This window comes from Brassica napus, chromosome C3 (assembly GCF_020379485.1).
Source record: "Brassica napus cultivar Da-Ae chromosome C3, Da-Ae, whole genome shotgun sequence".
In the NCBI taxonomy this organism is placed as follows: Eukaryota; Viridiplantae; Streptophyta; class Magnoliopsida; order Brassicales; family Brassicaceae; genus Brassica; species Brassica napus.
Window position 1 is genome coordinate 64,130,838 of NC_063446.1, and position 26,388 is coordinate 64,157,225.

At 42.6% G+C, this 26,388-nt stretch overlaps 1 protein-coding gene and 2 non-coding genes across 4 annotated transcripts; 1 reads left to right on the forward strand and 2 right to left on the reverse strand.

Annotated features, from left to right (window-relative positions):
* Positions 1-107, reverse strand: LOC125584785. Its single transcript, XR_007321693.1, has one exon. It is a non-coding gene; the product is annotated as a small nucleolar RNA R71 (small nucleolar RNA).
* An 11,117-nt stretch (positions 108-11,224) lies between these two features.
* Positions 11,225-21,455, forward strand: LOC106424629. Of its 2 annotated transcripts, none has more exons than XR_007320891.1 (2): positions 11,225-20,869; positions 21,008-21,455. XR_007320891.1 is itself a non-coding variant. In XM_048751384.1 (2 exons), exon 2 carries the CDS (start codon positions 13,036-13,038, stop codon positions 18,754-18,756), a length of 5,721 nt encoding a protein of 1,906 aa, XP_048607341.1. In that variant the 5' UTR covers positions 11,225-11,571; positions 11,710-13,035; the 3' UTR covers positions 18,757-21,455. The 2 variants fall into 2 exon arrangements, 1 of the variants encoding a protein (XP_048607341.1); XM_048751384.1 differs by having other exon boundaries at positions 11,225-11,571; positions 11,710-21,455.
* Positions 13,678-13,784, reverse strand: LOC125584736. Its single transcript, XR_007321645.1, has one exon. It is a non-coding gene; the product is annotated as a small nucleolar RNA R71 (small nucleolar RNA).
* Positions 21,456-26,388: the final 4,933 nt, after the last annotated feature.

Here is a 26,388-nt window from a genome sequence, read left to right on the forward strand (position 1 = left end):
GCTCTGCGGCATAGAATCTCCAATTTCAAGCAGAAATCTGATGAATCTTTTTATGAAGCTTGGGAAAGGTACAAAGAGTACCAGAGGGAGTGCCCACACCATGGGTTTGATGACGATTACATATTGAAGGTGTTCTACGATGGAGTGAGCTATGACTACCAGAACACCCTTGATTCCTCTAGTAACAGAGACTTCATGACTCAAACCACACCTGGTGCGTTCGCGCTGATTGAGAACATGGCTTCTAGTTCATTGAACAAGAACAAGGAGCATGATCGCTCCAAAAGTGTGAACAGCATAGATGACTTAGCAGCGAAGGTGGACAAACTGCTTAAGGGAAATCAGAGCCAGGTTTTCATAATGGAAGAAGCAACTCCTGAGAAGAGTGCATGCGACAAGGCGTTTGAAGCTGAACAAGCAAGAGACGATCAGCAGGAAGTGAGCTACGTAAATGGGCAAGGGTGGCAGCTGAAGAATTACCACCCAAACCCTAATGTAAGGAACAATCCACAGCTTTTCTGGCCTAAGCAGGACAAACCAGTTGATCAGGCGCAGAGCAACAAAGGCCAGTATGCGGGGTATCAGAAGAACTATCAACTCCGAACCTATGTTCTAAGCCAACCACAGAGCAATCAACCTCAGATGCAGAACCACAAGAACACTCAGGTCGCTACTTCCACTCCTGTCACTGTTCTGCAAGATGAAAATAAAACCATGTTGCAGCAACTCCTCCAAGGACAACAGCTCCAAGGGAAAGCTCTGAACCAGGTCACTACCGAGATCAATACCAGAATGAACCATATGTTCGGAGATTTGAGCACCAAGTACGATAATGTCGCAAGCCATATGAGACAGATGGACATTCAGATAGCTCAGACTGCTGAGAGTGTCAAGAGGCAGCAAGGTACTCTACCTGGTAAAACAGACAAAAACCCCAAGGAGTGCAATGCGGTTCAGCTAAGGAACGGGAAGCAAGTTTCCGAGCCAGAGAGGAGGAGGTTCACCGCGGCTGAGAAAGGGAAGCAAAAAGAGTCAGAACAACTACCAGCCAATCAGGCAGATGAGAGGAATACAGAACCAGCAGTTGAAACAGGTTCGCTAGGGTCAGAACAACCAGCTGAAGTGGTGCACCCGATCCCAGAGGCTGTTCCTCCTCGCGAATACATTCCTAAGGTCCCTTACCCTGTTCCAGCGAAGGTCACTCGTAAGGACAAAGAGGAAATGAAATGCAGGAAGATGCTGGAGGATCTAACCGTCTGACTCCCCTTGATGGATGCGATCCAGATGATGCCCTCCATGCGCAGCTTTGTGAAGGGATTGATCTCAGGGAAAATATCAGAGGAGAGCGAGTTCATGACGGTTTCCAAGGAGTGCAGCGCAGTGCTTCAGAACAGGCAGATTAAGAAGCGAGGAGACCCCGGCAAATTTGTCCTCTCTATCCAGATTGGGAAGACAGTTTTTGCATGTTCCTTGGTTGATCTTGGATCCAGCGTGAATCTCATGCCTTATTCTGTAGCTCGACATCTAGGATACGCGCATTTCAAACCAAGTAAGATGTCCTTGTTATTCGCAGACAGATCAGTCAAATCCCCGGTTGGTATTCTAGAGGATCTCCAAGTAAAAGTGGGGAATACCTCTGTTCCAGCAGACTTCGTTGTTCTGGAACTGGAAGAAGAGTCTAAGGATCCTCTCATCTTGGGAAGACCATTCTTATGTACTGTTGGAGCTATCATTGATGTGCGACAGGGGAAGATTGATCTGAATCTTGGGGACATAGTTATGCAATTCGAGATGGATGAGTTGCTAAAGAAGCTGATGTTGGATGGGCAGACCTTTGAGGTCAATGAAGGGATTGATCCGCTCCAACCACAAGAGGGAATGATCGAGAAGATTCTTACCGAAGACCCACTGGAGCTTGCACTGGTGCGAGCTGAAGCCGAGTAGAGTGTAGTGAACATTGATGCAGATGGGTATGCCAAGATGCTTGACTTCGCAAGGAATATGGGAAGAATGGTAGCGAGTCTAAGTCTGGGGGAGGAGAGCAGCAGGGACGAAACAACTCCACCTGGAGTGACCCCCACACCGAACTCGCCTGTTCTGCCGAACCAACCAGAGGATCCCTGGAGCGAGTTTAAAGCTCCCAAAGTTGAGCTAAAACCCCTTCCCAAGGGGCTCAGGTATGCTTTCTTAGGTCCGAATTCCACATATCCTGTCATTGTAAATGCTGAGCTAAATAATGTGGAAACTGCATTGCTTTTGTGTGGGCTTAGAAAATATCGCAAGGCATTAGGATATTCGCTAGCTGACATACCTGGCATTTCACCTGATTTATGCATGCATAGAATACACCTAGAAGATGAATCAATGACTTTTGTCGAACATCAGAGGAGGTTAAACCCGAATCTAAAAGATGTCGTTAAGAAAGAGATTATGAAACTTCTTGAAGCAGGTGTAATCTATGCCATATCTGATAGTAAATGGGTCAGCCATGTTCATGTTGTACCTAAGAAAGGTGGGATCACTGTTATCACAAATGAAAAGAATGAATTGATCCCTACTAGGATAGTGACATGACATCGCATATGCATTGATTTCAGAAAATTAAATGCAGCAACCAGAAATGATCACTTTCCACTCCTTTTTATTGATCAAATGCTTGAGAGATTGGCTAACCACCCATATTACTGCTTTTTAGATGGTTATTCAGGTTTCTTTCAGATCCCTATCCATCCATACGATCAGGAAAAGACGACGTTCACCTGCCCCTATGGAACGTACGCTTACAGGAGAATGCCATTCGGCTTGTGCAATGCGCCAGCGACATTTCAGCGCTGCATGATGTCAATCTTTACTGACTTGATTGAAAACATTGTGGAGGTTTTCGTGGACGATTTCAGCGTCTATGGAAGCTCCTTTACTGTTTGTTTGTCTAATTTGTGCAGGGTACTAAAAAGGTGTGAGGAGAAACATCTCGTGCTCAACTGGGAGAAGTGCCACTTCATGGTCACAGATGGGATTGTTCTGGGGCACAAGATCTCCGAGAAAGGTATTGAGGTGGATAAGGCAAAGATCGAGGTGATGATGAGTTTGCAACCACCATCAAATGTGAAAGCTATCAGGAGTTTCTTGGGTCACGCTGGGTTTTACAGACGGTTTATCCAGGATTTCTCAAGGATAGCGAGACCACTCACCAGACTGCTCTGCAAGGAGATCAAGTTCGATTTCGACAGTGAGTGTCTAGCTGCGTTCCACACCATCAAAGGAGCTCTAGTCAGCGCACCTGTTGTGCAACCGCCAGACTGGGATCTCCCCTTCGAAATCATGACTGATGCAAGCGACTTTGCAGTTGGAGCAGTACTTGGGCAGCGCAAGGATAAGAAACTTCATGTGATCTATTACGCGAGCAAAACTATGGATGAAGCTCAGTGCAGATACGCTGCGACTGAGAAAGAACTTATGGCTATTGTTTTTGCATTCGAAAAGTTCAGGTCCTGCCTGGTGGGATCTAAGGTGATTGTGCACATAGACCATGCTGCTCTTAAGTATCTGCTCACAAAGAAAGATGCGAAACCGAGGTTGTTAAGGTGGATTCTTCTCCTCCAAGAATTCGATCTTGAGATAAAGGATAAGAGAGGTGTCGAGAATGGGGTTGCAGACCATCTGTCCAGAATGAAAATTGAGGACGACACTACTCTTGATGAAGAACACCCAGTGGAACACGTCAACGCGATTGGTTTGTGTTTAGCGGAACAACCTCTGCGAACCACATCAGACTGCTCCAGCATCGCGGAACAACCTTCGGGGAAAGCACCCTATTTTTCTCACATCTCGGAACATCCAGTCGCCGTGATCCAAAAGCAATACCCTCACCTCCCGTGGTTTGCTGAGATTGCAAATTTTCTAGCTGCTGAAAAGCAACCTCTTAAGTTCACCGGAAACGACAAGAGAAAATTTTTAAGGGATGCTCAAGCCTACATAGCCAGGTGCGATGCATTCCAACGACTTGGGAACATCAGCAAGAGGAATGAGATGCCTTAGAATTACATTCTAGAGGTTGAGGTGTTCGTTTGTTGGGGAATCGATTTCATGGGATCATTCCCTTCGTCCTGCAAGAACGAGTACATCCTCGTCGCCGTTGACTATGTATCTAAGTGGGTAGAAGCGATAGCAAGCCCTACTAATGATGCAAAAGTGGCGACTAAGATGTTCAGCTCCATCATCTTTCCGAGGTTTGGAGTGCCTCGAGTCGTCATTAGCGATGGTGGAACACACTTCATCAACAAGGCATTTCAGGGCCTCTTGAAAAAGAATGGAGTGAAGCACAAGGTGGCAACCGCTTATCATCCGCAGACGAGTGGACAGGTTGAGGTTTCGAATAGGGAGATCAAGAGCATTCTCCAGAAAACTATCAACACTTCGAGAAAGGATTGGTCACTTAAGCTGGACGATGCATTATGGGCCTACAGAACAGCCTACAAAACGCCGCTGGGAACATCCCCCTATCACCTGGTCTATGGTAAAGCATGTCACCTCCCTGTCGAGCTCGAATACAAAGCTGCACGGGTAGTCAAGTTACTGAATTTCGACATCAAGCCAGCAACCGAGCAACACATGATCCAAATCCATGAGCTGGAAGAGATAAGGCACCTCGCCTATGAAAGCTCCAAAATTTACAAGGAGAAGACCAAGGCCTACCATGACAAGCGCATCATTGCCAGACATTTCGAACCAAACGACAAGGTCTTGCTTTTCAATTCAAGGTTGAGGTTGTTCCCAGGCAAGCTGAAGTCTAGATGCTCCGGACCCTTCACTGTTAAGGAAGTTCGACCCTACGGAGCTGTTGTGTTACTGGACAGAAAAGGAGACGAGTTCGTAGTGAACGGGCAGCGCGTAAAGCATTACCTTGCTGACTCCACTATCGCAGAGGGAGAAGAAATTCCCCTAAGCGATCCCCCATCAGCCTGATCGGCTGATCCAAGTCGAGCTAATGACTTTAACCAAGTGCTTGGTGGGAGGCAACCCACTGGTTAGTATATACATTGTTTTCCATAGTCTGTTCTATTTCTTTTCTGATTTATTTTGTAGGTCAAAACAAGAAAAAAAAAGACCGCATTGGAGGCTGCATTGGAGGGAGTACCCAGCGACAGTCTCCAACGGAGCGGACTCCAAGACCGAACCGACCAGGAAAGGAGCTCATGGGAACAGGCCCTTCAACAGTGGAGGTTTATCGCTCGCGCAACAGACGATCCTTTGATCCAGCCGAGAGCGGCGAGTCCGACTGAGTCCACAAGGACTATTCTCTATCCATTGTTCTATCCATCTGAACTCTTTATTTTTATGTTTTATACTTTGTGTTGCTTTTCGGCTGACCTCAGCTTCATTTACACCAGAGATGGTGTCGATTAAGTCTGGGGGAAGCACTGTGTGCTGAAACTCTATTTCTTTGCTTTTGAGTCAGTCCTCGTGTCATTTGGATGTTTTATCGAGTCAGCTTAGGATCGAGTCAGTTAAAACTCTTGTGGGAATTAGGACCTTGTGATATATTCTTTTAACCACCTCGTGCTCTAACACTCTTATCCAGTGACCTTAGCAGTGATGAAAGAACCCACACTTGGACTTGGAACACCCTCCGACTTATCTCATTTGATTCTCCAGAAGCCCTCATCCGATCAGGTTACACTGGGTAGACTCAACTCCACCCAACTTGAACCTAATCTTGACTGAAATTCTACTTATTATGGGCACTAGATCAGGGAAACGAGACCCACGCTCAGGGCTTCTTACTCTTTTTACCAATCTTGCTGATCCTGAGCGGCTAGCTCATCTTTAGCTAGTTCCAACCTTGTACCTAAGCCTTTATTTTCACCCTCATGCACTCTGCTTTTCAATGTCATATGTGCAGATATGTGCAAAAAGGCCGGAGAGGATAGGATTGACACAGCCCTTACTCATTGATGCCTTACATTCAGAGAAGAGAGCAAGTAGAATGAGAACGGTCGACAAGATTAATCCCCAATGAAAGGAACAGTCAAGGGTGCGCGATCTAACAAGAGGAACAATGGCAACCCACCAGAAACAAAAGGATAGACCCCCAGTGGCTGCAAAACATTCATCCCGATACCTTTCCTCGAAACCCCATCACTTTTGTAAAAAAAAAAATAAAAAAAAATAAAAAACAATATACTTTTATTTATTTTTGGAGATGGGGAAGGTAATTTCGGGAGATGCACGTCACTGGAAAAGGGTGAGCAAGGAGTTGGTACCAATTTTTTGAGGAATAAATAAAAAGAAGTCAAGAGCTGGAGAACAGTCGCATGATTGATCCGAAATGGAGAACAACCCAATCCGTGAAGCAGAAACGAGTAAGGGTTGTGGACTTCAATAAATCCGTCTTCTCTTGCTATTTTGCGTGATATCCTGCATACACTCAAATACGGTAGCCCCTAAACACTCTCAGCTCCACCATAAAACAGCCTGTTCCTTATCAACCCGTCTACCCAGAATAGTGCCTGTAAAGAGAAGCTCACGCTGTTCTTAATTGATGTTTAAGGAGTTTTGTCTCGATAGTGCAACCTTTTCAGGCATGAGATAGAGAGTATGGAGCTGATTCTCGAACACCGATCGTGGGTGTTCTGGTAAGGGTGTGCGGTCTAAGTCTACAGCTTGTATGGTTCAGAGATGTGTGGTAAGAGCATGGTTATTCAGGAAAAGCGAGCTCCCACTCTTTCAAACCTTTCTCCCTGTCTTGAGGCTTGGCCTTGTTCGAGGACAAACAAGGATCTAAGTCTGGGGGAATTGATATATGGTGTTTTTAATACCATTATATGTGTGCTTTGAGTTAATTCTCAGTCCTAATTCGTGTTTAATTGATATCATTCCAGATTTGGAGCAGGTGAAAGAGCAAATAAGAGATATTCAGGAAGTCAGATGTCGTTTTGAAGGATTCGATGCGGAACAGCCATCTAGAACAACCCGAAGATTGTTCCCGAAGAGAACAAGCGTCTGACTGTTCCCGATCATTAAGGAAACTTCCTATTCCGGAAGTTTGCCCTAGATTCCACTCTCTCTTATCTCTTTACCACCAGCGCCTCCATATAAAAAGACCATGCTATCATTTCTTTTTCTTACGCCAGTTTTTGGAAGAGACCTAGAACTATTTTTCTTTGGATTAAGCAACTTGTAAGGGAGAAGGCTTCATCCTGAACCCTTGTCTTTCTACTTTATTTTATATGCAGTATTATTTAGAAACCATGTCTGTGTCATCCTGCTTCATGATTGAGTAGTAGGCTTAGCTTGCTTAGGGTTGTAGGGTGTTAGCTGCATGAACTGAACACAAATAAGTGATCTTAACTGTTCTTCATTCATATTGTTCTTACTGCCTGCATTGAACTGATCACTTAATGTTTGATCTTTGATTTAATCCCCTAGCTAACCATTTAGGAGATAAATTGATATATATTGAATGAGCTTTGTATCCCTAATCAGCGAGAGCCGATATTAGGGTATTAAGTGAACTAATCAGATCTCGCATCTAAGGCTTGCTATCGTGTCGTGTTCCAAACGAGAGCTTAGGACTCAAGACCGACACGTAAAGGGAACAAGATCATGATAGTGGATTGTTCTAGCCGGTTGATCTGAATTCTAGACTGCATTTCATCGCACTTGAATAGTTGTTCAGTCCTGCAATTAACATCCGATTAATGACCCTAAGCCAGCTTCACTTAGATCGAATTTGAATCACCTAGGCATTCTTGTTACTCGTGTCACAATTAATTCTCAAAACCCCACTTGTTTCTCAGCTTAACATTGAACCCATAAGAGTAAAGAGTAAACTGGTCCTCTGGATTGAATCTCAAATATTACAATTACCACTGTTAACTTGTCAGTACCAAAGATTCATTTTCAGTGTATCAGCCAAAGATTTCGATTTCTAATTCACATCATTCGCCCGCAAAATCGTCTACGAGTCTTACGGGCTGGGGGGCTAACTGTTGGGGTCAAAAATGGTTATTTCAAAATCAACGGCTATGATTATTTCTTATTTACGAATTTCTCGCAAAACATTCACTGAAAGAAAGATCCGAAGTGAACGAACGAGCGAATCCCGCACAAAAGCCACTCGCCGGAGAGCTGAACCATCATGCGGGCCAGCTAGCCGGCGAGCTCAACCATCACGTCGGTCAGCTCACCGGCGAGCTGAACCGACGTATGGTTATACTCACCCGGCGAGCTCAACCATCACGCCGGCCCGCGGCGAGCTGAACCGTCGTGTGGTTGGCGAGCTGAACCGTCGTGTGGTTGTGCTCGCCTGCGAGTTCGGCCGCCACGCGAGTCGGCTCGCCCGGCGAGCTCGACCTGATCCCAGCCTGTCCGACTTACTTCGACTCCCGTATCTTCCGTATAGCTATGATATCCGATCTTTGGGACCATATACTTCTCGTTTCGTTTTGATTAAAGTTATTCTCGAAGTTTTATGACTAAAACTGAGAAATCTTATAAACGCCAAAAGGCCAAAGAACGGTCTGCAAGGATCCAAACTGGTCTAGAGGCCCATCTACGCTCTCAGAAGGGATTCGAGCCCATAAAAGTTATGACGGTTTGTCCTAACTCGCAGAAATACGATAAATGTAAAGATTCGAGGATAACTATCAAGATCGACGAAAAAAGGAATATTCCAAAAAGAGATAGACTTGGGCCCGAAGGCGAAGGATGGGCCACCGACCTAGAGCGACTATATAAGGAGAGCATGACCAGAAGAAAAAGGGATCCGAAAGTTAGACTTAGAGAACTCCTGCTAGCTTACAGAACTTAGGGCTTAGGTGGTTAGACTAGCACGGCAAGGCTTAGGACGTCTTGGCCGCCTCTTGTTCTGTTGTTCCGATAGTTAGCATATCTCTACTCCTCTCGGAGAAATCTTGTATTCATACTATTTAATAAAACGACTCTGAGCGATTATCTATATTTTTATCGCTCTAAAGTGATTACGCAGAGAATTCGGACCTTCAAGGAAAAACGGGTTCACTCGGTTTTCCTCCATTATTATTTATTATAATCGGCGGTGTGAATTCGGTTCCCACAATCCTCATCCCTCACTGGACTTGATCGACCTCAGCTTGGCCATCTCGGCAGGAGCCATAAGATATAGACTTTTGGACATTGGGGCCGTCCCTGGCTCCAATTCTGCTATGAACGGGTCAGCCCTATCAGGGGGAATGCCCTGTAGCGCCCAAAACACGTCGTCGAACTCACTAACCAGCAGAATCCCGTCCGGGTCACCAGCCCCTTCAACCTCCTTAGTGGCGATTGTAGGCAAATAAGCCTCACAACCCTTCTCAAGCATCCTTTCCACTTGGATTGATGATATCACTAAGAATCCAAAGGTCGGACGAATACCTTGGAACCTGATCGGGGGTCCACACCCACTCTCAAACTGCACCATTCCTCTGTGACAGTCCAGATTGGCCCGATTCTTTCCAAGCCTTGGAACCTGATCGGGGGTCCACACCCACTCTCAAACTGCACCATGCCCCGGTGACAGTCCAAGGTGGCCCGATTCTTTCCAAACCAGTCCATGCCTAATATCACCTCGTGACTCTTTAGGCGGACACAACCAGATCATAGTCCATCCTGACTAGATCCCATTTGGACTCGTCCGAGTAAGCTAACAATGGTTCTTCGCTGGACTCGATTGCATACCGAACCTGGTCCACTCCCCACAACATTAGGTACCTACTTGAGTAGGATCTCGGTTTGATCACACATTTGGAAAACTTCCCATACTATTCTCCAAAGTGTCACACTTCTGTGAACGTTCCATACCATTCACAAGAGTGTTTAAAATATACCTCGATGCTCATCGAACTAAGATACATAACATCATGTCCTTTCCATGGTCTAATTCCTCTTGGAATTGATCCATTCCATTCAACTCGATCTTAAGGAATCCTACCTTGACTTACACTGAGTCCAAGCTGATCCATCTGATCACAAGCCCACTCATGTACTAGCCATGCATCGTCTCCCTTAGACCAACATGAACACCGCATATGCTCACTTATTTAGAACGGCCACCAGGGAAATAACACCAACCTCCAAGAGAGTGCTGCACGTTTCTTTCAACCTAAGCCACTCTCTGGTCCATGTTACTACCCTTATCCAGGTCGTCCATACAAAGATCTTGCATTGCGTCCATCGTCCAATCCGTCTATTACTCCCAAATAACTAGATAAACTAACCTTTCTGTTTTCAGGGTCTTGCCCTTGGGGAGTGCATCTTGGCTAAGCCGGCTCATCTTGGAACTTCCCCGTTCACAAGCATGAAAACCCAACTTAACCTCAACTCCCACTTGGCTCACCACAGCTAAGGTTCCATAGTTCTCTCAGTTTTCAGAAATAATTTCGGTTTGGAACGTAATATCTTTGAGCAGTGAGTTGAGCTGAAGTTGTGAACCAACCGGCTCCTCCACTCATCTGCCTCAATAAGATCCATACTACCTGAGAAATGTTTAGTTCTCATTTGAGCTATGTGCTCCAGCAACACTCAGGTAGTCCACCTTCTAAGCTGTCCTAGCTGGTGGATCAATCTCGACCACCTTAGCTACTGGCACAACTCGACCATTAGCTGCCGGAGCAGCTGTCTGATCCACCGGTAAGTCTTCCCATCGTTTGCAACAATGTTCGGATCAGACCGGTTCCCAACATGAAAGGATTCAGCTTCCCCTTTCCAACTCTTGTTCCAGCTGCAGCTCTGCTCATCCAACTCAAACCTCAGTAGGGTCAAGCTGACCGATAGGCAACCCAGCTCCATTGTTAACCTTCTCCAGCTGAGTCGGCAACAAAACTGGCCGATTAACACCATCAGCATCCACTTGTCCGGATGTGTGGGTGAACAACCACAACCAAAACATCCTAGAATCAAGCATGCTCTGATACCAACTTGTAATGACCCGATCCCGACCGTCTAGGCCGCGCACTAAGCCTTACGTCGGTCGGTCCATACACTGACCGAACCTCTCAAAATTTCGCCCTTTATCTATATTATCGCCCATAGGCGAGGGCTAACTTAGATATTAGCTTAAGACTATCTTAGTCATTCCCTAGCTTAGTCATTATCTGGTCGAATCACCTCAGCTAATGGTTAGTATACTCAACTACCAGCTAGCTCCAAGGTCGATCCTGAACCCTTTCCAAGTCATACAAATCCGAGGTTCCATTTCCCTAACCATTTGATGTGTTGTGATTTTGCATAGTTTTAGCTTTGTTATTTCATATATATTCATGCATTAACCTTACATTTATTTGCATTTAGAGTCTATTGCATGTACATTTGCATCTTGTAGGTGTTGGATGAATTGTTTGGAGTTTTGGAGGGGATTAGAGCACAAAAGGAGCTTTCGAGGAGTCTTGAACCGAACGTGTGAAAGACAAGCATGGATGAAGGTCTTAAAGATATCTTTTGAAACTTGTCTTTTGGGAAGACATGGTAAATTGAGTTAGCTTTACAATGGAGGTGGTTTCAAGTCGTTTGGAGCTGTATTGAGGGATTTATGATCAAAATACTACACACATATCAGTATGACATTCCTAGCGGCCACCCTAGCAACATCAACAATAGCCTTCGAATTTTAAGCCTTTAGACTCATTTTTATTCACTTAAAACCTATAAAACTCATTACTATTCATTATTCTTCTTATTTTTGGTATTCTAAAGGTGTGTGCAACATGGAGAAAGTGGAGAAAACTTTAATGAGTGAGTTTTATCTCTTTAAAGCTTGCAACATGGGGGATGGGTTGTCTATCATGAGTTTGGTGGCTCTTTTGGCCTAACTTTCTCTACCTTTTCTGAAGAGGCAAGACTACTTTGGCCATATGAAGGGGCAAAAGGTGTTCTATAATGGAAGAAAGTGGAGAATAACTTTTATGAGTGTGTTTTATGCTTTATGCTTTCACATGATGGATGTGTTGTCATCCTCCTTTACTTAGGCTATAAAAGAGACTGCAAGGGGAAGGAGGAAGACACAATACACAGAGTACAATACAACAAAGAGTAGAGAGTGAAAGTTTTATAGTTTCATATTTTGTATTTTGAGAGTTTGAGAAAAAACATTTGTTCTTGGAGTGTTCTTGAAGTTTATGTTATAAAGTCTTGTTTTCCTTTAGCCATTCTCTTCATCTAATTTCTGTTTTTTTGTTTTCATATATCATATCATCTTGGTTATGCTTCTATCCATCATGGGATTAAGTGTAAACAAGATGATTAGTGAGTAATCACCCTTAGGATCAATGGGTTAGGTAGATTAATGGGTGATTAGGGAAGAGTTAAGGTGTTCTAATGGTTAAATGCTTAGATTTCTATGCTTACTAAGTATTCTTAATGCTAGATTAATTTTGGCCATTTTAATCTAGATTCTAAGTGTTTGTAGGGCATCGAAAGTGTTTGCATAATGCTTGAATGGACCTAGTAAAGCTCTAGCTTGAATAACCAAGGAATTGTTGTTAGGATTGCTAGATGGTTAGTAGACTAGAACTTAATGTATGTTTGAGTGAACAAAACGAACGGAAGTTGATGTTTAGTTCATAATTGCATAAGGGTTTCTACCACGGGAGTGGATTAATCTAAATTGAATGAAATCTAGACCTATAGAAAGTTAAGATTATTTGAAGTTAGACGCCTTGATTTAGAACTATCACCTTGAAATCAATTGCCTATATACCCATTGGTTCTTCTTTGTTATATTTGAATTAAAACTCAAGTTATTTCGCACTATTACTTGTTACAAACAAACATCATTTGATTGCACTTAGATTGAGATAAATGGCTTGCATTCTTAGTGCTTAGAATCACTAGAGATTGGATTGACATCTTAAGTACTACAACACTTAAGGATTAAACTTATCCTTTATCAAGTTTTGGCGCCGTTGCCATTCTCTAGATTGATTTTGACATTAGGATTTGGTCATTACTTGAGACTAAGTCTTATTTTTCATTTTTAAGTTACTAATTATCTATCTTCATCTCTATTTGGATGACAGGTGCATGAACTTGAGAAGCAAAGGATCAACAAATCTTGCACCAAGAGTGGACAACATCAAAGCCTTAGAAAGAGAGTTGGGAAGACAGAGAAGAGAAAGAGAAAAGCAAGCCCACTTACATAGATTGGGGCTTGAGATGGAGAGAAACCCGAATCAACCGGAAGGTGTCTATGAAGTTGATGATCATAGACAAAATGTCCAAGGAGTTCCTCCTGGAGCTGCTCAAGAGGAACATGGCCAAGGAGCTGCAAACCTTAGGCCTCAAAATCAACAACGCCTGGGAAGATCCATTGGCACTTATGATCAACCTAACATAAATGGGAATAGGTTGGGCATTAGGGCACCGCCAGTTGCCAACAACAATTTCGAGATCAAGTCAAGCCTCATCAACATGATTGAAAACAACAAGTACCATGGACTTGCCTTGGAAGACCCACTAGATCACCTTGACAGATTTGATAAGTACTGTGGCTTGTCAAAAACAAATGGAGTTTCAGAGGATGCTTTCAAGCTCAGATTGTTTCCCTTCTCTTTGGGAGACAAGGCTCACACTTGGGAGAAAAACATCTCAAGTGATACTATCACCACTTGGGATGAATGCAAGAAGGCCTTCCTCAACAAGTTCTTCTCAGCTACAAGGACTGCCAACCTTAGAAATCAGATCTCTGGTTTTCAACAAAGAGGACTTGAAGGATTTTTAGACGCATGGGAGAGATTCAGAAGCTACCTGTCTCAATGTCCTCACCATGGCTTCAACAATGAGAGCTTGCTAAGCACTTTCTACAGAGGAGTCTTGCCTAAATTCAAAAGCCAGCTTGACACTGCAAGCAATGGAAACTTCTTGGGGAGGACTGTGGAAGATGCTTTAGAACTCTTGGAGAACATGACACAGAGTGACTCTGTCTACAATGATGAATATGATAGAAGAGACAGAGGTGGTGGAGGAGAAGATATGACCACAAAGAGAGAGCTGAAAGCACTTCAAGACAAGATTGACATGCTACTATCAGAAAAGACCAAGAAAGAGGAGTTACATATGGTTGCTGAAGTTGATAGAGTAGAATGCCAAGAAGATATGTACTATGTCAATGCTCAGGGTACATGGTACAAGAAGGAGCCTGACTATCAATACCAGAACAACTACCAACAGAAACCCTTCTACAACAACCAACAGAAGCCATTCAACAACTACCAGCCAAGACCATTCTACAACAATCAGCCTAAGCCATTCTACAACAACAACCAAGGTGGTTACCAACCCAAACAGAACTTCCCTCCTGGATTCTCACCAAAACCAAGTCAACCTGCACAAGACCAAGCTGGATCATCAACACAACCTCCACAAGAGAGTAGTACTGAAGCTATGCTGAAACAATTATTGGAGGGACAAGCAAGAAGTGAGAAACAATTAGGGTATGAGCTGAAAAATCTCCACAACAAGATTGATGGGAATTACCATGATCTAAACAACAAGTTCAAAGCCTTGGAGAACCAGTTTGTCTCTATGACAGCCAGCTCAAGTCGCCAACAAGGTTCCCTACCTGGAAAGCCTGAACAAAACCCAAAGGAGACAATAAAGGCAATCACCCTAAGGAGTGGAAGAGAGTTGCCTCCTAAAGTTCTCATTAAGGATAATGAGAAACAAGGTGGGGAGGTGGTCATCAATGTAGATGATGATGTGGTGATTGTGGATGAGAAGACTAATGAGGAAATCTTGGAGAAGATAGTTGAAGCTAAGGGCAAGAGAAAGATTGGAGAGGAGAAAGTTGAGAACAAAAATGAGGCTGCTACATCAACAAAGGAGAAATTGTTCACTCCTCCTCCCTATGAGCCAAAGCTTCCCTTTCCTGGAAGATTCAAGAAGCAACTCCTAGAGAAGTACAAAGCCTTGTTTGACAAGCAAATGAGTGAAGTTCATCTCACCATGCCCATAATTGATGCATTTATGCTGGTTCCACAATACAGCAAGTTCTTGAAAGATGCTGTAGAACAAAAGAAGAAAGAGATGGAAGGGATGGTGATTCTTACTCATGAGTGCAGCGCCATTATTCAGAGACTGACTGTCCCAAGGAAGCTAGAAGACCCTGGTAGTTTCACCCTGCCATGCGCCATTGGACCTTTGACATTTGAGAGATGTCTATGTGATTTGGGAGCAAGTGTCAGCCTCATGCCACTATCCATTGCCAAGAAGCTTGGGTTTACACAATATAAAAAGTGCAAGATCTCTTTGGTGCTAGCTGATCGATCTGTCAAGCTCCCCATTGGCATCCTAGAAGATCTTCCTGTCAAGATAGGAAATTGTGAAGTGCCTACTGACTTTGTAGTGCTTGAGATGGATGAAGAGCCTAGAGATCCTTTGATCTTTGGAAGACCTTTCTTGGCAACTGCTGGAGCAATGGTGAATGTGAGAGATGGCACAATTGATCTCCACCTTGAAAAAGATCACACTCTCCATTTTGATATCAAGGAGATGATGAAGAAGCCCACAACTCAAAGAGAAATATTCTACATTGATGAGATGGATGTCTTGGCTGATGATTTCCTTGAGGAGTTAGCGATTGAGGACTCTCTTCAACATGCCCTGACCATTGAAAGAGAGACCCAAATGATTGAAAACAAGGAGAGTGATGAGCTAGTAAGAAGGCTAGATGTTCACCTTGAGGAGGATGGAGAAGATGAGTTCATGGAGTTGCCACAAGTGACTCAACATGCTGCCTCAGCAGACATTCAAGAGAACCTCCATGAAGCTGATTGGAGTGAGCTCAAGGCACCAAAAGTGGAGCTTAAACCTCTTCCCGATGGTGTAAGGTATGCTTTCCTTGGACCTAATGAGACATATCCTGTCATTGTGAGTAGTGAGCTGACTGAGAATGAATTGTCTATGCTTTTAAATGAACTTAAAAAGTATAGAAAAGCACTAGGATACTCACTTGATGACATTAAAGGAATCTCACCATCTTTGTGCATGCATAGGATACATCTAGAGGATGAATCTAAAACTTCAATTGAACACCAAAGAAGATTAAATCCTAATTTGAAAGATGTTGTTAAAAAAGAGATAATCAAATTGTTAGATGCTGGTGTGATCTATCCTATCTCTGATAGCAATTGGGTTTCACCTGTGCATGTAGTTCCTAAAAAGGGTGGCATAACAGTTGTTAAGAACGAAAATGATGAGTTAATACCAACAAGAACAATAACTGGACATAGGATGTGCATTGACTATCGAAAACTGAATGCAGCCTCTAGAAAGGATCATTTCCCTTTACCATTCATTGATCAGATGTTAGAGAGGCTAGCTAACCATCCCTATTATTGTTTCCTTGATGGATACTCTGGATTTTTCCAAATCCCTATACACCCAAATGACCAAGAGAAAACGACATTCACTTGTCCTTATGGTACCTTTGCATATCGAAGGATGCCATTTGGACTGTGCAATGCACCAGCAACATTCCAAAGAGCAATGATGTCGATTTTCTCTGATCTTATTGAGGATGTAATGGAGGTGTTTATGGATGATTTTTCTGTATACGGTTCTTCGTTTGCTACTTGTTTGTCAAATCTTTGCAGGGTATTACAGAGATGTGAGGACACTAACCTGGTGCTCAATTGGGAGAAGTGTCACTTCATGGTCAAGGAAGGGATTGTTCTTGGACACAAAGTTTCTGAGAAAGGAATTGAAGTGGACAAAGCCAAGATAGATGTCATGGTTGGTCTAGCTCCACCAAGAACAGTGAAGGATATAAGAAGCTTCCTTGGCCATGCTGGTTTCTACAGAAGGTTCATCAAAGACTTCTCCAAAATAGCTAGACCATTGACCAAGCTGCTGTGCAAGGAGATCATCTTCAACTTTGATGAAGAATGCCTAGAAGCCTTTAAGAAGCTGAAGGAGGAGCTCACCAGTGCCCCAATAGTTCAACCACCAGATTGGAGTCTACCCTTCGAAATCATGTGCGACGCCAGTGACTATGCTGTGGGGGCAGTCTTGGGGCAAAAGAAGGACAAGAAGACACATGTGATCTACTATGCTAGTAGAACACTTGATGATGCCCAAATGAAGTATGCCACAACTGAGAAGGAGCTGTTGGCAATTGTCTATGCCTTCGAGAAGTTCAGGAGCTACCTGGTAGGGTCTAAGGTCATTGTATACACTGATCATGCTGCACTACGACATCTACTAGCCAAGAAGGATGCCAAGCCAAGGCTGCTCAGATGGATATTAATACTACAAGAGTTTGATCTCGAAATCAAGGACAAGCCAGGAGTGGAGAATGGTGTAGCTGATCACCTTTCAAGATTAAGAGTGGAGTGTGGGATTCCTATTGATGAGGGACTCCCTGAAGAGCAGATTATGGCTATAGAAGCAATGGTCACAGCTTGTGAGACTGGAAGGAAGATTGAAGAAATGAAGGCAATTGATGAAACAGGCCCATGGTATGCTGATCTAGTGAACTACTTGGCATGTGGAAGGGAACCATTGAATCTGACAGGCTATGCAAGGAAGAAGTTCTTCAAGGATGTGAAGAGATACTACTGGGACGAGCCTTACCTCTACACTCTTTGCAAAGATCAAATCTATAGAAGAGTAGTAGCTCAAGAGGAGGTGGAAGGAATCCTCACACACTGCCATGGATCAGCCTATGGAGGTCACTTTGCCACCTTCAAGACTGTCTCCAAGGTGCTACAAGCAGGATTTTGGTGGCCCCATATGTTCAAAGACACACAAGAGTTTGTGTCAAGGTGTGACCCATGCCAAAGGAGAGGGAACATCACCAAGAGAAATGAGATGCCTCAAAATCCTATCTTGGAAGTGGAAGTGTTTGATGTGTGGGGCATTGACTTCATGGGACCATTCCCATCTTCCTATGGTAATGAATACATTCTTGTTGCTGTGGATTATGTCTCCAAATGGGTGGAAGCTATAGCCAGCCCAACCAATGATGCTAAGGTTGTCCTCAAGATGTTCAAGAGCATTATCTTCCCAAGGTTTGGAGTCCCAAGAGTTGTGATCAGTGATGGAGGCACCCACTTCATCAACAAACTTTTTGAGAACCTTCTTAAGAAGAATGGTGTCAAGCACAAGGTGGCAACTGCTTATCATCCCCAAACAAGTGGCCAAGTTGAGATTTCCAACAGGGAGATAAAGTCCATTTTGGAGAAGACTGTGGGGACAACAAGGAAGGATTGGTCTACAAAGCTTGATGATGCACTTTGGGCCTATAGGACTGCTTTCAAGACACCCTTGGGAACCACTCCCTTCAATCTTGTCTATGGGAAAGCTTGCCATCTGCCAGTGGAGCTTGAGTACAAGGCATTATGGGCTGTTAAGATGCTGAACTTTGACATCAAGAGTGCCAAAGAGAAAAGACTTTTCCAACTCCATGAGCTTGATGAGATTCGACTTGATGCTTTTGAGAACTCAAGGATTTACAAAGAAAAGACCAAGGCATTCCATGACAAGAAGATCCTGAAGAGGGAGTTCAACATTGGAGATCAAGTGTTGCTCTTCAACTCTCGATTGAAGTTGTTCCCTGGAAAACTTAAGTCAAGATGGTCCGGCCCTTTCAAGATCAAAGAAGTGAGGCCATATGGAGCAATTGTGCTTTGGAACAAGACCGGTGGGGACTTTACAGTGAATGGCCAAAGAGTCAAGCTGTACATGGCGGCCACACCTGAGAAGGAAGGAACCTCGGTTCCACTTACCGATCCCAAACCAGCCTAAACCAAAAAGGGGTAGTCAAGCTAGAGACTTAAAACAAGCTCACTTGGGAGGAAGTCCCACATCTATCCCTATATATATTACTGTTTAACTTGTGTGGTTTTTCTTTTGTGTGTTTGATAAGTGTGTTTAAAATTTTCAGGTGATTCTCCACTTAATCAAAGAAGAAAGATGGCCATCCAGCAAACCTACAAGTGTTAAAATTATTCAACTCCATCTAGCAACTCCAAGCTAAGTGTCTCTACAACCATTGGAAATATATAGTTTTCATGTTTGTTTCTTCTAGACCTCTTCTTTCACCTTGCTCTCACACAAGAGACTGTGTGAAGTAAGTGTGGGGGGGAGAGTCTACTTATCTCACATGTTTTCTGTTTTGTTTACTTGTCATAAGCATTGCATATCCATTTGCATAGAAAATCCATAAAAATTTGCAAAATTCCAAAAATTACAAAAAAAAAAAACATTTAGTTATATCATTTGCATCTTTAGGTTTGAGTCTAGATCATATAGAATGCATAGGTAAAATCCTTACAAAGGACTCATGCAATGAACTCATTGTTGATACCCTTTTGAATCATAATAAGTAGCTTGAGCTTCTTCTGAATTTCTTGTAGACTTCGAGCCTTGAAAACTCCTCTTAAGACTCATTGAATCTTACTCTTTGAAACCAACTCCGATCTTAGTTGACTTAAATGAACTTAATGCTTCTTGCTTATGGTCTCTTGAGTACTAAATCATGGCTTTACACACACTTGAGCTTGTATAAACCGTTTTACCAATCTTTTTGACAACTCAAGTGGTAGTCCATACCCTAAACCCTTCCCTTCTTTCAAACCATCATTAATTGTTGAGTGAGGTCTTTTTGTGAAAGCTTGTCATGTGCAAAATCTTGAAAGTATTAGGAGCGACATTGATTTGTTCTCATCTCTTGCTAGCATTAGGACCTCTTTTGGGCTAGCATCTAGGATGGTGGTTGGAATGATGTGCTTTAATTATTTTGATCTTGGGGATTGAATTGGGAAAGATTATGTAAAGGAAATGAATCAAAAAGTGTGTCTAAAACAACTAAAAAAAAAAAAAAATTAAGAAGATAGCTCAGATTGTGTCAATAAAAACCCCAAAAAGAAAAAAAAAAAAGAATGGGGAAAAGAAAATTTTGAGCTAAGATACATAGTTGTTAAGACAAAGAAAAGAAAAGAAAAGAAAAGAGTGTTCATTGGGTAAGAGATGAAAATGGGTGTATATTTGGGATTTGAGATGAAGAAAAGAAAGGGTAGAACTTAAAAATTGTCTAGGAAAAGGGTAGAATGATGAGAACCGATTTATGTATGCATTAATTGCTTCTTTTCTTAGATAAATTTTGCATAATGATCAAGCTCCTATTCTTGAGTGTAAGTCACCATAGCAAAAAGTATTTGGACCCTTCTCATTCTTCACATTAAGCCATTTTTTCTCACCAAACCAAATGATTTGGACCAATTGGCAATTTGCGAGAATTCACTTATGATATTTCTTATTGAATGTGAGAGTTGGTTGATTTGAGGATTCATGATAATGAGTTAAAAGATCAAAGGAATTGATAGGCCTAGAGAAGTTAGAGCTAATAAAAACATTTTGCTCTTGCTATTTGGTATGATTTTGTAAGGATATCACAACGATGGCATTGAAGAGTTTCTTAAGGTCATGAATTTCCATGTGTGTATTGAAACATCACTTCCCATGTTCTTGAAAGTTTACTTGAGGACAAGTAAAGGACTAGTGTGGGGGAGTTGATGTGTTGTGATTTTGCATAGTTTTAGCTTTGTTATTTCATATATATTCATGCATTAACCTTACATTTATTTGCATTTAGAGTCTATTGCATGTACATTTGCATCTTGTAGGTGTTGGATGAATTGTTTGGAGTTTTGGAGGTGATTAGAGCACAAAAGGAGCTTTCGAGGAGTCTTGAACCGAACGTGTGAAAGACAAGCATGGATGAAGGTCTTAAAGATATCTTTTGAAACTTGTCTTTTGGGAAGACATGGTAAATTGAGTTAGCTTTACAATGGAGGTGGTTTCAAGTCGTTTGGAGCTGTATTGAGGGATTTATGATCAAAATACTACACACATATCAGTATGACATTCCTAGCGGCCACCCTAGCAACATCAACAATAGCCTTCGAATTTTAAGCCTTTAGACTCATTTTTATTCACTTAAAACCTATAAAACTCATTACTATTCATTATTCTTCTTATTTTTGGTATTCTAAAGGTGTGTGCAACATGGAGAAAGTGGAGAAAACTTTAATGAGTGAGTTTTATCTCTTTAAAGCTTGCAACATGGGGGATGGGTTGTCTATCATGAGTTTGGTGGCTCTTTTGGCCTAACTTTCTCTACCTTTTCTGAAGAGGCAAGACTACTTTGGCCATATGAAGGGGCAAAAGGTGTTCTATAATGGAAGAAAGTGGAGAATAACTTTTATGAGTGTGTTTTATGCTTTATGCTTTCACATGATGGATGTGTTGTCATCCTCCTTTACTTAGGCTATAAAAGAGACTGCAAGGGGAAGGAGGAAGACACAATACACAGAGTACAATACAACAAAGAGTAGAGAGTGAAAGTTTTATAGTTTCATATTTTGTATTTTGAGAGTTTGAGAAAAAACATTTGTTCTTGGAGTGTTCTTGAAGTTTATGTTATAAAGTCTTGTTTTCCTTTAGCCATTCTCTTCATCTAATTTCTGTTTTTTTGTTTTCATATATCATATCATCTTGGTTATGCTTCTATCCATCATGGGATTAAGTGTAAACAAGATGATTAGTGAGTAATCACCCTTAGGATCAATGGGTTAGGTAGATTAATGGGTGATTAGGGAAGAGTTAAGGTGTTCTAATGGTTAAATGCTTAGATTTCTATGCTTACTAAGTATTCTTAATGCTAGATTAATTTTGGCCATTTTAATCTAGATTCTAAGTGTTTGTAGGGCATCGAAAGTGTTTGCATAATGCTTGAATGGACCTAGTAAAGCTCTAGCTTGAATAACCAAGGAATTGTTGTTAGGATTGCTAGATGGTTAGTAGACTAGAACTTAATGTATGTTTGAGTGAACAAAACGAACGGAAGTTGATGTTTAGTTCATAATTGCATAAGGGTTTCTACCACGAGAGTGGATTAATCTAAATTGAATGAAATCTAGACCTATAGAAAGTTAAGATTATTTGAAGTTAGACGCCTTGATTTAGAACTATCACCTTGAAATCAATTGCCTATATACCCATTGGTTCTTCTTTGTTATATTTGAATTAAAACTCAAGTTATTTCGCACTATTACTTGTTACAAACAAACATCATTTGATTGCACTTAGATTGAGATAAATGGCTTGCATTCTTAGTGCTTAGAATCACTAGAGATTGGATTGACATCTTAAGTACTACAACACTTAAGGATTAAACTTATCCTTTATCACCATTCTATCTAGATCTATGCAACATTGCTAGATCATACCTTTCCACTTCCACGGAGCTTGTTAGCTCATTGTCCCAGCTGACTTAGTTGTTTAGCTAGCTCATCCAGCTAGCTGGGCTGAACACTTCACTTGAGGTTCCATCACTCTCTTCCAGCTGATAGAGTTGCGAGGTAGCTTCGACCAGCTCCCCGTCTACTCGTACAGCTCTCTTATACCTGCATAAACTCTTCCCTTTGGTACTTAGTCACTCAGCCAACCATCCCCACAGACCAAGTAACCTTTGGGAAGTCTTAGGTGCATTTTTGGCCACTTCCAAAAGTGCTCCAAAAATTAATTAAAATTCATGAAAACTCACGATAAATCCCAACTAAGAGATTCCCATAATCGGAATCTAGTGAATCGACCCAGATCATATGGATCCCGATCATGATCAGTCCGGCCAAGGCCATGGACATCATTCCTGAACCGGCCAAGGCCATGGTTCAGTGCTATCAAGTCTCAAACATATGCTCCCCTGGAGCCAAGTCTTCTCAAGGACTAATAATGCCCATCAGATCCTAAGTCAATCAACCAACCATCCCACATGACTCAGAACTGATGAGTCTTCACACTTACTAACCGGCCATGGAACCATATCCCAATGAACCCGATCAATCTTGCTCTTACAAGCGGTGCATCCTTTGATCATTCAGATCTGACACCATGATCCATCACCTATGGATCAGGTCGTCCATCCTTGCCCAAGAACAGATAACACACGGCCTTCTCATCATGCGGCCACCACCGCTATCCCACAACAGTTTCTGTTTACTCGGTTAACCGTCATGGATAACTACCTTTCTAAAAGGTCACGACTCTTCACTCCTGTTCTATGATCATGGACAATCATATCCATACATAGATCACACTGGTGGATCAGGCCGTGATCAACACAAACCAAGTTCCCATGTCCCGCCCCATATAGTATGGCCGATGCATTGCATCCGTCCATCACACCATATGGACGAGTTGTACCAACTATGATCCGGCCCCTTCCTCAACTACTGGATCCTTAGATCACTCCACAATATATTTAGTCTTCATGGGCGTGCCATGCTTGGCCAGGACCAGTTCTACAAGAGACATAAACATAAACCGGAAAGTAATCATAAACCGGTTACCTTAAACATGATCTGACTAGATCATGTGCCTTCCCTCATCATGGACGTCCATGCTCCTCCAAAGCACGCCTCCATCATGTCTTATCAATCCCTTATCATATACTTACAGTAATGATAAGATCCGGGCAAGTGTCGCTCATCTCTCCCCTTGAACTCCCATGAAACCGATTTCTGCATTGCATCCTCCTTTAAGGCTGTCTATGCCATTGGAAGTGTGTCCGGCCTTCTCCCATCTCTCCTGGTATTTTCGTGTGTTCCCAAGACATATAGGAAGCCTAGGACGTGATCATCCATGATCAAACACCATCACAGGGTCGTTCCCAACTCCCATTAAACTGCCTTTCCACGCACCTCTCCCTTTAAGGCTATCTTGGCCTTAGGAACTGGAATCCAGCCATCCCACTTCTTCCCTGACTAATTGCGTGTGTTCTCAGACCCTGGAGGATGAAAACCCATTAAAGAGTCGTTCATAACTTCCCCTTTCATCTCTCCCAAAACTGCCACTTTGTGGCCTTCAGACCACTTCTGGTCTTGGATGTTGAATCCGACAAACTCTGTCTTTTCTCTCTTTTTCTTTGTGTTTCAGGGTGTAGGAAGAAGCCCTGGTGTGCCTGCAAAGGCACGGACTTGCCTTCCTTATATAGGAGAAGGGGTAGTTACTTCTTAACCATTGCATCCCTTCGGTATCAATTCTGGCCATTGATTTAATCAATGGACCAGATCACACCCATTCGCCTAGGGCAGTTACCACACGCCCTGGGACTGTCAAAGCACTTCTGGACAAGTCCAAAACAATCCCACACGGATTGCCCATGCCCCTGGCTCAATCCCAAGAGCCCACCAGCTCATCGGCACACACAGCCCGCCCTTATGGCCCGACCACTGTCCAGACCCGGCCCAACTGCTCGAGACCTGAACACTCAGTCCAGCTAAGTTGAGCTGATCCCCAGCTGACCAAGATGAGTGAGCTAGACCATCCAGCTCAGGGAGCTGACCCACCCTTTAGTGAGCTATACCGAGCTGCACTACACTTCACCTAGATGGTCGAGCTTTCTTACCGCATCGCCCAGCTGTTATACACTGCGTCCAGCTTGCTTCTTTTTTCTTCTTCAATCCTTCTAAGTCTATTCGTCTATTTCCAGACCTAGACTTAGTTTTCCCATGATCCATGCTGACTTACACTTGGTGAGCTACCTCCGAGCTTCACCATTGCATCGTCCAGCTACCGTAACACTCGACCAACTCCTTTGAGCTTGTCTCCAACCTGTTTTGGTTAAGTCTCAGCTGTCTGATTCCCTTAACCATGTTTTTGGATCATGACACGCTTGTCTTTAGGTCATATGACCTGACTGGTGTGTCTCCTTGCACCATGACTCGTCCCGGACGATCCTATCCAGGATCGGTGATGCTACACAATATAAGAGTTGGTAGAGACAAAGTCATCCGAGTCTCCCGCCCAGTCTGCATCTGAATAGGCATGGAGGAGGATCTTGTTAGTTGCAGAGAATAAGATGCTGTGAGTTGAAGTACCAGCAAGGTAGTGTAATATTCTTTTTGCGGCTTGCCAGTTATCTTCAGTCGGCCTATGCTTGAACTGAGAGAGCTTGTTAACCGCATAGGCTATATCTGGCCTAGTGAATTGTAGGTATTGAAAGCTCCCGATTAGTCATCTGTAGTTGGATGGGTCTGAGAGAGAGTTACCAGAGTGGAGATGAAGTTTCGGAGAGGACGCCATTGGTGTGAGAACTGGTTTTGCATTCAGCATGTCATACTTGTGAAGGAGGTCGAGAATGTATTTACGCTGACTGAGATGAAGGCCCTGCTTGGTGCGATGAACCTCTAGACCAAGAAAGTAGTTCAAGTCTTCATCATCTTTGACAGAAAACCTTTCATTGAGAAGATGTAGTATTTTCTTGATTCCTGAAACTGTGTTTCCTGTCACTAGGATATCATCAACGTTAATAAGAAGATATATGTATTCTTTTCCTCGATTCATAACAAAGAGTGATGTGTCTGCCATGGAGTTTCGAAATCCAAGACTGAGAAAGAAGGAGCTGAGTTCATTGTACCAGGCAAACAGTGCTTGTTTCATACCGTAGACGGCTTTTTTTAGCTTTCATACATGGGTAGGTTTGTCAGCATCAATAAACCCTGGAGATTGTCCCATATAGACCTCTTCGTTCAGTGTACCTTTAAGAAAAGCGTTGTTGACGTCTAGCTGTTTTAGGGGCCATCCATTGCTGACTGTGATATCCAGTACAAGGCGGAGTGTTGTTGATTTCATAACTGGACTGAACGTCTCAGTGAAATCCCGTCCATACGTCTGGTTGTAACCTTTCCCAACTAGACGCGCTCTACAACATTTGTGTTTTCCATTTGTATAGAATTTGTTTTCGTAGAGTCAACGACAGCCTATGACAGAGGTCAAAGGTTTGATTCCTTGCAAAGGCATCTATTTCAATCGACATTGCACCTCTCCAAGCTTTATCTTTAAGCCCTTGAGTGATTGTATGAGATATACATTTAAATATTAAATTTCAAATATCCTAAACTTTTCTTATTTTAGTTAAGTATTTTAATCATATATACATTACTCAAATATATATATATTCATATAGATTATAAATTTTGGTTCAGTCGTACTCACTAAATACATGTTTTGCGGCTCGTGACTTTACTTTCTGTACAAGACTTGAAAAAACTTACTCGCCAAATACCAATTTTTTTTAAAATCCAGCTAATTTTCCTTATATAAGACAAAACCAAACTAAAAGAAATCATTTCTTGTTTTTTCTATATTAAAAGATAGATTATTTCCTTAATTAACTTATTTCTCCAATGGAGTTTCTTGCAAACTCGATATAAATGTCTAAAAAGGTTAAGAGTTCATACATACAACCTTTTCTGCTTGTTTCAGCATGATTGCCTAATTACATGTCTACCATTCTTTAAGCAAAACCCATTTGGTTTTCTTTGTTAATTAATTATTGGAGTAAATAATTGAGAAGCGGATATTCTCTCTCTG